Source organism: Prunus dulcis, chromosome 3, assembly GCF_902201215.1.
Source record: "Prunus dulcis chromosome 3, ALMONDv2, whole genome shotgun sequence".
NCBI lineage: Eukaryota > Viridiplantae > Streptophyta > Magnoliopsida > Rosales > Rosaceae > Prunus > Prunus dulcis.
In genome coordinates, this window is record NC_047652.1 from 8057418 (window position 1) to 8069986 (window position 12569).

Consider the following 12569-nt stretch of genomic DNA (forward strand, 5'->3'; position numbering starts at 1 on the left):
ACAGTAGCGTCATCACCTTCTCCAACAGTAGCTTCATCACCTTCTTCATCAACCTTCAACATCACAAAATTTTTAAACAACTATCCAAATTTCAACCAATTCAATACCTACCTAACTGAAACCCAAGTTTGTGATCAGATCAATGCACGCTCAACTGTCACGGTCCTTGTGGTCAACAACGCCGCTATGTCTTCTTTAGTAGGAAAATCAACCGAGATTAAGAAAAAGGTGCTAAGCCTCCACGTTGTTATGGATTACTATACCTCCCAAAGTTTCCACAACCTGCCTAGTTCGCAGACTACCCAACTGACCACATTGCTCCAATCTTCTTTCCAATCAATTGGCTTTCAAGGTTTGTTGAATGCCACACATGGGGACACGGTCTCGATTCTTTCAGCTGTTGGTTCTGACAAAGTAGAGGTAGTTAAAGATATATTTACTGAGAATTCAAAAATATCAGTGGTGCAAATTAGCAATCTAATTGTTCCTTCAGACTCAACTTCATCACCTTCAACACTTTCTCCATCAGTACCTTCTCCATCCCCGTCTTCTTCATCATCTGCTTTCAATATCACCCAAATTCTAAACAAGTACCCAGAATTCAGCATATTCAACGACTACCTGACACGAACTCAAGTTTCTAACCAGATCAATGAACGTAGAACCCTCACGATCCTCGTGGCCAACAACGAAGCCATGTCCTCTTTAGTAGGACAACCAATGGACGTGATTAGAAAGGTGTTGAGCCTCCAGGTTGTCCTGGACTACTATAACGTCCAAAAGTTACACAATTTGCCTGTTTCGAAGTCCACTCGAATAATCACACTGCTCGAAGCTGCTGACAAACCAAGTGGCCAACAAGGCTTTGTGAACATCACAAATGGGGACACTATCTCGATTGTTTCAGGTGCTGGTTCTGACCAAGCACTAGTCATTCGAGATGTTGTTGCTGATGAGCTTTTTACTATATCAGTGGTGCAAATTAACAAGGTAATAGTGCCTTCAGGCTTAACTTCACCACCTTCATCACCTTCTTTATCACCTTCTCCGTCAATACTTTCATCACCTTCTTCCTCAACTTTCAACATCACAAAAATTCTAAACAATTATCCAGAATTCAGCCAATTCAATACCTACCTGACCGACACCCAAGTTTGTGACCAGATCAATGCACGTACAACTGTTACGGTCCTTGTTGTCAACAATGCTGCCATGTCTTCCTTAGTGGGAAAATCAACTGAGATTAAGAAAAGGGTACTAAGCCTCCACGTTATTACGGATTACTATACCTCTCAAAGTTTCCACAACTTTCCTACTTTGAAGACCACCCAATTGACCACACTGCTCCAAGATTCTTTTCAATCAAATGGGTTTCAAGGTTTGTTGAATGCCACAAGTGGGGATGCGGTCTCGATTGTTTCTGCTGCTGGTTCTGACAAAGTAGAAATAGTTAAAGATATATTTACTGAGAATTTGAAAATATCAGTAGTGCAAATTAACAATCTAATTGTTCCTTCAGACTCAACTTCACCTTCTTCATCACCTTCTCCATCAGAGTCCTCTCCTTCAGTACCTTCTTCATCAGCTCCTTCTTCATCAGCTGCTTTTGACATCACCAAAATTCTAAGCAGCAACTCAGATTTCAACCTCTTCAACAACTACCTGACTCAAACCCAAGTTGCTAACCAGATCAATGAACACAAAACCATGACAGTCTTCGTGGTCAACAATGGCGCCATGACCTCATTAGTAGACAAACCAATGGAGATTAAGAAAAAGGTCCTAAGCCTCCATGTTATCATGGACTATTATACTGTCCAAAAGTTCCATAACTTGCCTGTTTCACAGCCCACTCGAATAAACACACTGCTCCAAGTTACTGACGAACCAAGTGGCCAACAAGGCTTCGTGAACATTACAAATGGTGACACAATCTCAATTGTTTCAGCCGCTGGTTCTGACCAAGCAGTGGTTGTTCGAGATGTTGCTGATAAAAATAATACCATATCTGTGGTGCAAATTAGCAATCTAATACTGCCTTCAGGCTTAATTGCACGGACTTCATCACCTTCTCCATCAACTTCTTCAAACCCAAGTAAGTTGCGAGCTGCTGCACCAGTCCAGGCTCCATCTAGCAGCATTGCATCAGCACCAAACCTGGGCGGCGCACCATTGTCAAATGCACCAAACATGGGCAGCGCACCATTGCCAAACGCACCAAACATGGGCAGCGCACCAATGACAAACGCACCAAACTTGGCCAGTACACCATGGCCAAACGCACCAAACATGGGCAACGCACCATTGACAAACGCACCAAACATGGCCAGTGCACCATGGCCAAATGCACCAAACATGGGCAGCGCACCATTGTCAAACACACCAACCATGGGCATCGCACCATTGTCGAATGCACCAATATCCGACCCACCAATGAGTGTGGCTCTTTCACCTGAGTCACCATTGTCGAATGCATTTGCTGCAGGCCCACAGTCATCTGGGACTCCTGCAAGGTTTTCTATTAATTGTGCTTCTGTGCTAACCATAATTTTGGTGTCCACTTTGCCTCTAATTTCCGTGATACAGATTTGAGTTAGAAGAAACATCAGGTTCATGACCATAGAATAAGGAAGAAGAGTCACATGGTAAAGTAGGTGATTTGATTTTTTGTTCTTGGTGTATGCAGCTTTCAGTTGTATTGTATTAATTAGTTTCTAGGGATGCAAGTTAGTGTTTTTCAGTTCATGTACTCACTTTGGCTCTGTTTTGCAAGAACCAGACAACTTTAGCAATAAAATTTCCTCATTGCTTTTCATTGTCTTTCCCCTTTCTCTCTTCCTCTCCAAGGTTTTCAAATGGTATCAGAATCCAGAGCCATTGTTGACACACATGATCTCAAAGTTCCCATAGGTCAAGCATTAGATCAATCTAAGATCAATTTTCCACTAGTCATTTGATTAATTGAAATCAAATTCTGAAATTGATACTGAAAGATTTTTATTTAGGGATTTAGGAATTACCTCTTATGGCTTGGTCTAATGTCTCACCAGAAGCCGCTGCTCTGCTCAGCCACACCACAAAGCTTCATATTCTGGTAAGAGGACTTTTGTCTGCTCAGCCAAACCACAAAGCTTCATATTCATTTTCTGGTAAGATGAGTGGTATAATGGAAAAGAATGTGATGAAGCTATGAATGATGGTACTGTAATTACAGGAAGAAACATTATCAGATCGTATAGTTCAAAGTTCAGCAGATGATCAGCAAGATGATACTGGCAAGATAATTAAAGAACCATATGGATGCAGTCAAGTAGTAGGAGGGGATTAAAAAAAATAAAATTTCAGTATCAAGTTTTATAAAAGTCAAAAATTTCTCTTTTTCCTTCCTCCACTCATTAGCCAATAGGGGAGGGCACTCAAACCAGTGAATCGGAAATCCGAGCCGAACCGCACCAAAACAAATCAGAAAAAAATTGGGTTGACTAAAAAATCAACAACCAATCAAAAATCAAACAGGATCGGTTTTGGATCCAGTTCCATGTCTTCAAAAATCGGACCGAGCCGAACCGAACCGGTCAAATTATAAAAAAATATAATTTTAATATATATTTATATTTAATGCTATATTTTTAATTTCACCAAAAAAAAAAACTAATATTTATCCAAAATTTCAAAATATCTCTCTTTTCTAACTTTAATATTTATTTTTATATGAAATTGAATAATTTGTTAATTTTCAAGTAAAAAAAATATTTTAGTTGAGAATTGTATTAAAAAATAATTTTTATAATCCGGTTCGAAATCGAATCAAAACCGGTTCAACTCGAATTGGACAGTTGTTGAATTTTTTTTAAATCGAACCGAATCAAACTAGAGAAATAGTACCAGATCGGTTCTAATTAGAGAAAAAAATCGGTCCAACCCGAACTGTGCCCAACCATATTAGCTAGTAACGACAAATCCCTTTTTTTTGCTGGCTTTAAGGCAGTTTGGGATTGCTGTCACTTTTTAAAAAAAAAAAGTTGCTTCTGCTGTGCTTTGAAAATAATTAGCTATAAAGTAGTGAATGTGGTGGTGCAAGTGGTGGAGTTGGATGTGGAAGTGGAGGTGGCGTCATTTTTTAAAATGAATGATGGTATTTTGGGAATTAAAAAAATTCATTCAAAGTTCATCTCTGCTTCTTTTGAAAGCAGCTTTGAAAAGCAACCCAGAGCCTGCTTTTAAAAACTACTGTCAAAAGGCCACTGCTTTTAAAATAAGGGAGATTCACTATTATACCCAATATAGGGGCCCAAATTTTAAAAATACTCTATATGAAATGTACTTTAGAAACACACCTAAAGCCCATTTACAACATAACAAAGAGGCTTTTAACTTATTATAAATTACAAAACTGCCATCAATTTTTTAAAACAAGCACAACCCCAAAATCTCATAAAAATACCCAAAATACTCAATAGGACATCAAAGTAATTTAATAATCAATATTAAATTCAATAAGGCAAACTGTCATTTTTTGGGTTTGTTTATAGAAATTCAATGGTGTAGGGTTTATCTATAATATTAGTGCTAAGAATGGTATATCACTAAATATCTCTTAAAGTAATCAGGATATTTTATTTTTACCAAACACATTAAACTGCTTAACTTTAAAGTGAAGCAGATTTTTGGCGAAAAAAAGCAATCTCAAACGTGGCCTAAGGGACACCCTTCTAAGGCCCACTTCGCATGTATTTCACTAATCCAAACTTTTTATTTTGTAGATATTCATTCAAATATCATTTCTACAAAAAATCACTTGAATTCGATGTCATTTAACCATTCAAGTGAATTATTGAAATTTTAGTACTTTCTTGAAACACTGTGTTCATTGATTTGTAGGACACAATTGGACATCGAAACAGTTTTCGATTTGTCTAATTTTTTTGCAAGGATGATCTATGAATGTAGACTTAAAAAAATAGATGGTTTGAATCATTGAAAAAAATTTCGTAAGGGACCCCTAAATTATATATATATATATATATTATGTAATTACATATCTATAGCCTTATGTCAACAGTCAGTTATTCCGTTTTTGAGTAGAACAAATAACTATAGAAAATTATAAAGATAGACAAATGTCAAAGACAAACAACATAGCCACAATACAACTATGATGTCTCAGGTTTGAGGACTAGTTAACACTATTGCAACTTATGAGTTCTAGTTTGATATGTGAGTAGGACGTCCATCCTAGAACTCGTGGTTTGATTGCGTTAAGCATATTTGCCATTACAAGCACCTATACACACTTATCTTAGTGTCTCTACATGCAATAACTTGAGACTAGTCATTCTCCCTATTAAGCAGATATAGTGTGTACCAGTCTTTGCGTATCATCTATTTTTAAGTCTACATTTAGAAATCCCATTCAAAAAATTTGAACGATCCAAACCATCTATTTTTCACATATTTATTCAAAGATAGTCCTTGCAAAAAATAGCTCCCTATATATATGAATGTAGATTTAAAAAATAGATAGTTTGGATCATTGAAAAAAAATTCATAGAGGACCCAAAAGGTGATATTTGGTCTATTATCATAAAAGTAAAACAAGTCCTGGGAATATAAAATAGTATGTATCTAACATAAATAAATTTACTCTTTTTTTTTTCTTTCCTTTTTTCTTGTTTGTCCAACTTTTGAACAGCTTGAATATTTTTAGGGAACGGGTATGCCAAAAGAGATGTCCCATTTGGTCCAAAAAAAGTAATTTTACTATCTTTGGTTTGGATATGATATTTTCTAGGGGTCATCATTTTGCCCATAGGCTCAGGTGTCAATGGGGACCTATCCGGCCCATCGAGATAAAGTTCAGCTCAGTCCGTTATGGGCCATGGGCCGGCCAGCCTGCTTAAAGCCCAGCTCGGTCCCTAGGCCTGGCTCATTTGAGCCCACAAAGGCCCAATCCGACATGCCCATCAAAGCCCGACCCGTAGGCTCATATTGAATTATATTATATAATTATATTGGGTTGATTAGTTTGCATAAGATTTTTTGGGAACGGCCAAGCCCAATGAGGGAAAAGCCTAATCCTATTACCACCTCTATAATTAAAAAAATTAAAAAAAGGTTTTACCGTGTTTCAATTGTAACCCTAGCCGCACTACAACACTCTACCTCATCCCTCTCATCTCTCTCCCCATATATATATATATATATATATCTCTCTCTCTCTCTCTCTCTGATCCATTGCTCTTTCGTCCAGGCAACTAGCAATCTTTGGAATCCCCATCTGTTAGGACCCTTCACTAGTGGACTTATTGATAGGAGCCCATAGATTCCCTTTTTGTATTTGTAGACATTACCGTTGCTGAGTTCACAATCTCATTGTATTTAGTCTAAGGCCTTTGACCATTTTGGGGCATGAATGAAGAATTGTCTATTTGTTGTAAAGATAGTGGGTGGAGCCCACATGTTGGATTCCTAGTTAGCTACATCTTGGAGGCTTATCACTTGCACACTCACATGCATCATTTCCTAAGCCTATAAATAAGGCATTATTATGCCTTTGCATACACACCCCAACTGGGAGAAGAAAGAGAGTTAGGTAGAAAAGAAGAGAAGGAAGAAGAGATGGAAAGAAAGGGAGAGAGAGAGAGCAGAGGAAAAAGAGAGCAGAGAGAACTTCTCTAAGAGAGAAAAATCAGTGAGCCACATATATTGTAAATACTAAAGTTGTAGCCCTATTATTTTACATAGTGGAAAAGTTACTACTGCTACTCTCCGAGGTCGTAGGCATGGCGGAATCTCGTTAAATATTATGTTTCATTTACTTTACGTGCAGCTCAATATTCTCCCACATTCCATTCATTTTACAACACGTTATTAGCATGAATCCTCTGCCAAATACCAACTGGGTTCTTCGATCAAACTCCTTTACTTTATCACCCTTCTTTCTCAAGCCCCAACTACCTATTTCTACAACTGCAACAGAAGATATAGTCCTCGAAAGAAACTTAGCAGGGATGGAGACTAAAGCAGAGAATTATGCAAGCAAAAAGATCAAACACACCAAAACATAATAAGCTCTCTGTCTTTTTATCTTCTTCATTTATTTTATTAATACTCTGCACCATTCAATACCACTTTCTATATATGCTAACTAATGGCAGGTGAGAAAGCAACAAGATTGAAGGCATGGGCATATGCATAATAATCACTTCAATATCATTGTCGGCCATGATTCACTTTTAATATATGGTTGCTTTATTAAAGGATCGTTAACTATTTTGGTCTTGGTATAATACATTATATTGAAAAGTGGTAATATAATACGTTATGTTTTCTTATAGTGTCTGAGATCACGAGCTTGCCTATTAATGGATCCTTTGAGTTTCAATTCCAAATTGATGGTAGCTTTCCGAGCCCAATCTTGGAGCTAAACATTGTGTTACATTTCTTAATACTTGCTGTTGGTGATAGGTATAGACTTGTGGTATTTGACAACCAACTTGGGCTTGTGGATCATGCAATCCGGATTTCAAACGGAAATGCTAGCTTAAGCCTCATGCTTGCTCATCTCGTTTTGCTATTCACAAGGTTGAGTAGTGCATTAGGCTTGCATTTGGAGATCAATATGCATGCTTTGGTTTTGCAGCTCTTGAGGGCTCTTGTTGACTCTAACACGTTGCCACTCACTTGTTGGCATGACCTTGGTGAGTCTGTTAAGCTTGGTATAGTTGTGAATGTAGTGCCCTCAAAATTGTCAGGATTCCATGTGCATTTGGAAAGGCTTCTCGCAACTAAGAATATTGGGAGGTGCAGGAATCCCAACTTAAGCGACATGGGATCACATCTTGTGGGGATAGATGCAAAGTATGGTATTTTTACTCAATGGAGCTGGTGCATGCATATTGATCTTATCAAAATGCCTTCAGCATTATCATCTTTAAACTCGTGCCTTGGTGCAGTATACTCTGATGGGTTGATGACACATTAGAGGAGATTGATCATTGCAAGCGTAAATCATCTTAAAACTGCATTTCAAACTTTGAAAAAAGGGACTAATCTTGTTGAAAAGTATTTGTTCGATAGCAGGCATCTTAAAAATCAATTCAATGTTGCAGGAGAGCGAATTTATGATCATGATATAGTTATGGCTGCTTTGAATGGTTTATCTTCTGATTTGGTCATGAACACAACGGTAATTTTTGCTTGCGAAACTCCTATTTGTTTGCAAGAATTCCGAGCTCAACTTCTTGGTGCTGAGACAATAATTGAGTCAGGCATGTTATCTCTCACCAGTCAGCTGCATGCCTTGATGGTTCAATACGAGTCTGAGTCTGTCTTTAACGTGGCATGGAATTTTAGCAGTTGATTCCATTAAAGGCAAGGTGTTAAACCACACGCACTCATCAAGGAAGAAGAATCTGAAACGGATTCTTCTTAATCACAATAGTTGACTTGCTCTCGAAATATTTTGTCTTTACTGCCATTCAAGGCTCTTACCGTTTATATCTTTATTGCGCAATTATAATTATTGTAATATTTACAAAAGGAATACAATCAGAATTTAAACTTCTACATGGTATTAGAAAATTATCCCTTTTCTCTTCCAAGCAATAGCCTATTCTCTCTTTCTCTCTCTCTCTCTCTCTCTCTCTCTGGGCAAACCCTCATGGCCTCTCCATCTTCCTCCTTCTCTCTTCCTGGTCCCCACTCCTCCCATTTCATCAAGCTCACCAACACCAACTATCTCATCTGGCTCTGACAAATAAAACCTTTTCTCATTGGCCAACGGCTTGTGGAAATATGTTGATGGCTCATCTCCTCAACCTTCTCCCTTTCAGCCTCTACCCGCATCCTCTCCTAACCAAGCACCTGCTCCTCCTCAACCTAATGCTGCCTATGAAACATGGTTTCAACAAGGCCAACTCATTGTCAGTTACCTCACCAGCACTCTATCTGAATCAGTCTTGTTTCTCACCATTGGTTGTGACTCCTCAAAAGCAATTTGGGATTGCTTACAATGCCACTTCTCTCAGACTTCGGTGGCTAGCGAATCAATCCTCCGTTTTCAACTCATGGACTTGCAAAAAGGAACACAAACTGTGGACCAATACCTTCATCAAGCCAAATCATTCGCGGACTCCCTTGTTGCCATCAATGAACACGTCTCAAATAAGGATCTCATCACTGGCGTTCTTCATGGCTTGGGTCTTGATTACAAAATGCTGGTAACCCCTCTTTTAAATTTTCCTCCTCTTCCTGATTTTGCTGACCTGCGTGCTCGATTGCTCTCATATGAAGCTCAGACTCCTCACACCGATCCTATTCACACCAGCCAGTCCACGGTTCTCATGGCCACTCAGTATCAACCATTTTTCTTTCAGCATGGTGGCTTTTCTAATCGTGGCATTGGATGTGGCCGTAGTGGTAGTCGTGGCTATTGCAGCCGCCGAGGTCGGGGCTGGAACTCGCAGCAGTATCAGTTCCAACCGTGGTCTTCCAATAGCTCATCTGGCCCCTACCGTGGTTGGCAGCAGTCGTCCAATCCCACCTGGGCTAACAACTGGCAGCAACAACTCTAGTCACCTTCCTCATGGGCTACTATTAACAGCAACCTGTCCAGGCTCCTGGCCTCTTGGGCCCCTTATGGTACCCCACGTGCAACACTGCCCAACATACTCACGCATCATGTCCCTACCGCTTTCGGGGCCTTGAAACTTTTCCTCCATTTGCAGGGGCACAATATCTCAAACCTTCTGAAAATACCTAGAATCTGAACACCGGAGCAACCCATCATATGACTGGTACTGCCACCAACCTTCAGAACCCCCAATTCTACATGGGTAATGACTCCATTTATTTGGGTAACAGTGATTCTCTAACCATTTCATCCACTGGTACCCTTCCTGTTTCTTTAGGTTTTTCCGCATATTCTCTTCGTAATGTTTATCATTTTCCTTCCCTCCGTACTAATCTTCTTTCCGTAGCTCGCTTTACTCATGATAATTCTGTCTCTTTTGTATTTAATCCTAATTCTTTTCAAATTTATGACTTACAAACTGGTACTCTTCTTTTTCAGGGGCCCATGTAAAGATGGTCTCTATCCTATCTCCTTTCCATTCGCCTCCCACAGCAAGCATGCCTTCGCTTCCATTAATTCCACTGCTTGGCATCTATGTCTTGGTCATCCGTCTTCCGCTGTTTTGTCTCGTCTTTCTTCTTCATTAGGTTTCAAATTAAATAAGGAATGTTGTAAGACTTGTGCCCTTAGCAAATCTACTCAATTATCATTTTCTACTAATGAAATTCATGTCCACTCTCCCTTTTTTATTATTCACTCTGATGTTTGGATGTCCCCTATTCCTTCTACAACTGGTTTTCGGTATTATGTCTTATTTACAGATGAATATTCCCGGTATACATGGATTTATCCTATGCGTTGCAAAAGTGAAGTTTTTCACCATTTTCAAACTCTTGTTTCCACGATACATAACATCTTCAATTCCTCCATCAAATTTCTTCAAAGTGACAATGGCACTGAATAGGTCAACAACTCTTCACTCACTACTATCACAAGTTAGGCATTCAACATTAGTTCTCATGTCCCCACACCCCACAACAGAATGGCCTTGCTAAACATAAACACTGCCATATTGCCACAAAAATTCGAACCCTCATCACTACAACCCATGCCCCTCATACACTTTGGGTTGACGCGACACTCATTGCTGTCCACCTCATCAATCTCCTACCCACCCCAATCCTATCCTGAAAACCTCATATACCAAACTCTTTAACCAACCTCCTGTCTATTTTCATCTTAGGATTTTTGGCCATTCTTGTTACCCACATCTTGGTGCTTACACAGAAAACAAAAAAGCTACAGGACCACTGAATGTGTGTTCTTTGGCTACAGTACCTAACATAAAGGCTATTACTGCCTCGATCCCTCTACTGGTCGTGTCTATACCTCTCGACATATTTTATTTAACGAAATAAGTTTTCCTTTTTAGCATTTGCAGGTCTCATCCTTCCCAGAGTATACTGAAATAAATTTTCATCATGTGGTCTTTGCCTCTCCTTTTCCAGCACATGTGGCCATTCCAGGACTACCTCCACCTGTGCACATCCCACCGACGCCCACATAGGACATTTCCACATCCGGCACCTCCATCATTCCCCAAGCTTCCGGCACCTCCATCCTTCCACAAGCATTCGGCACCTCTACCATTCCACCAGCTTCCGACACCTCCACCCTTCCATAAGCTTCCGGCACCTCCATCCTTCCATAAGCTTTCAGCATCTCCACCTTTCCACAGGCTTCCAGCACCTCCATCTTTCCACAAGCCGCAGTCCCCACCCCACAACACAGTACCAACCCTGATCGCGCAGCACCCTTTAATCCACCTGAAGCGGCTCTTTTTGAGCTAGTCCATCCCCTGCTCCACAAATATTCTAGAAGACCTTGCATACCATCTATAGAACCTACGCTAGTCCCTTCTCCCTTTGCCTCTACGGATCCAACTCCTCCACCACCTATCCAACCAGGGCCACCAGCGCCTGCTCATCCCATGCGCACACGTCTGCGTGATGGCATTTCTCGGCCTAAAAACTGCACTGGCGGCATAGTTTGATACCTGGTCCCTTGTGCTTTTTTAATTGTGATTGACAATGTTGAACCCACTTATTTTTCTCAGGCTTCCAAACATCCATCATGGCACGCGGCAATGTCTGAAGAAATCAATGCCTTGCTGCAAAATTAGACTTGGTCTCTTGTTCCTTCATCTCCCACACATACTCCAGTCGATTGCAAATGGGTCTTCCGCATCAAGCATCACTCTGATGGCACTATTGAACTCTACAAGGCACGTCTAGTAGCTAAGAGATTTCATCAACTTCCTGGCATTGACTACTTTGAGACCTTCAACCCTGTTGTCAAATCAGCCATAATTCACACTGTTCTCAGTCTTGCAATTTCCCGCCGGTGGTCCTTATGGCAACTCGATGTCAAGAATGCCTTCCTTTATGGGTTCCTTCAAGAAGACGTATATATGGTCCAACCCCCTGGTTTTGTGAACCCTGCTTATCCTACTCATGTCTATAAACTTCACAAGTCTCTTTATGGCCTCAAACAGGCTCTGTGTGCATGGTTTAATCGTATCAGCACCTTCCTCTTATCCCTTGGTTTTTCGAGAAGTTTGGCAGACTCTTCCCTTTTTATCTTTCAGCAGGGATTCCACACCATTTTTCTCCTCTTGTATGTTGACGACATTGTGATTACTGGCAGTGATTCCTCTCTTTTATAGAATTTTATATCTCTTTTGAGCCCCAATTTGACATCAAGGACCTTGGTCCTCTTAGTTACTTCTTGGGTTTACAGGTTGTTTCTCATGATGGTGTTCTTCATCTCAATCACCTCAAGTATGTTCATGATTTGTTACACAAGAGTAATCTCCTACATGCTAAGCCCGCTTCCACTCCTCTTGCGGCCAAGTCTGTTCTAAGTGCCAGTGATAGTGACTTGCTCGTTTCTTTCACAGGATTCCATGAACTTGTAGAGAGTCTTCAATACCTCA

General features: G+C 40.1%; 1 protein-coding gene across 3 annotated transcripts; it reads right to left on the reverse strand.

The window, feature by feature from the left end:
- Nucleotides 1–367: 367 nt before the first annotated feature.
- On the reverse strand, nucleotides 368–3400 carry LOC117623043. Of its 3 annotated transcripts, none has more exons than XR_004585063.1 (2): nucleotides 1532–3012; nucleotides 368–1432 (listed from the first exon to the last, which is right to left on the reverse strand). XR_004585063.1 is itself a non-coding variant. In XM_034353886.1 (2 exons), the coding sequence occupies exon 2, from the start codon at nucleotides 2619–2621 to the stop codon at nucleotides 1809–1811; it is 813 nt and encodes a 270-aa protein (XP_034209777.1). In that variant the 5' UTR covers nucleotides 2622–2928; nucleotides 3021–3400; the 3' UTR covers nucleotides 368–1808. The 3 variants fall into 3 exon arrangements, 2 of the variants coding, with proteins under 2 accessions (XP_034209777.1, XP_034209779.1); XM_034353886.1 differs by adding an exon at nucleotides 3021–3400 and having other exon boundaries at nucleotides 368–2928; XM_034353888.1 differs by adding an exon at nucleotides 3021–3397 and having other exon boundaries at nucleotides 368–2506.
- Nucleotides 3401–12569: the final 9169 nt, after the last annotated feature.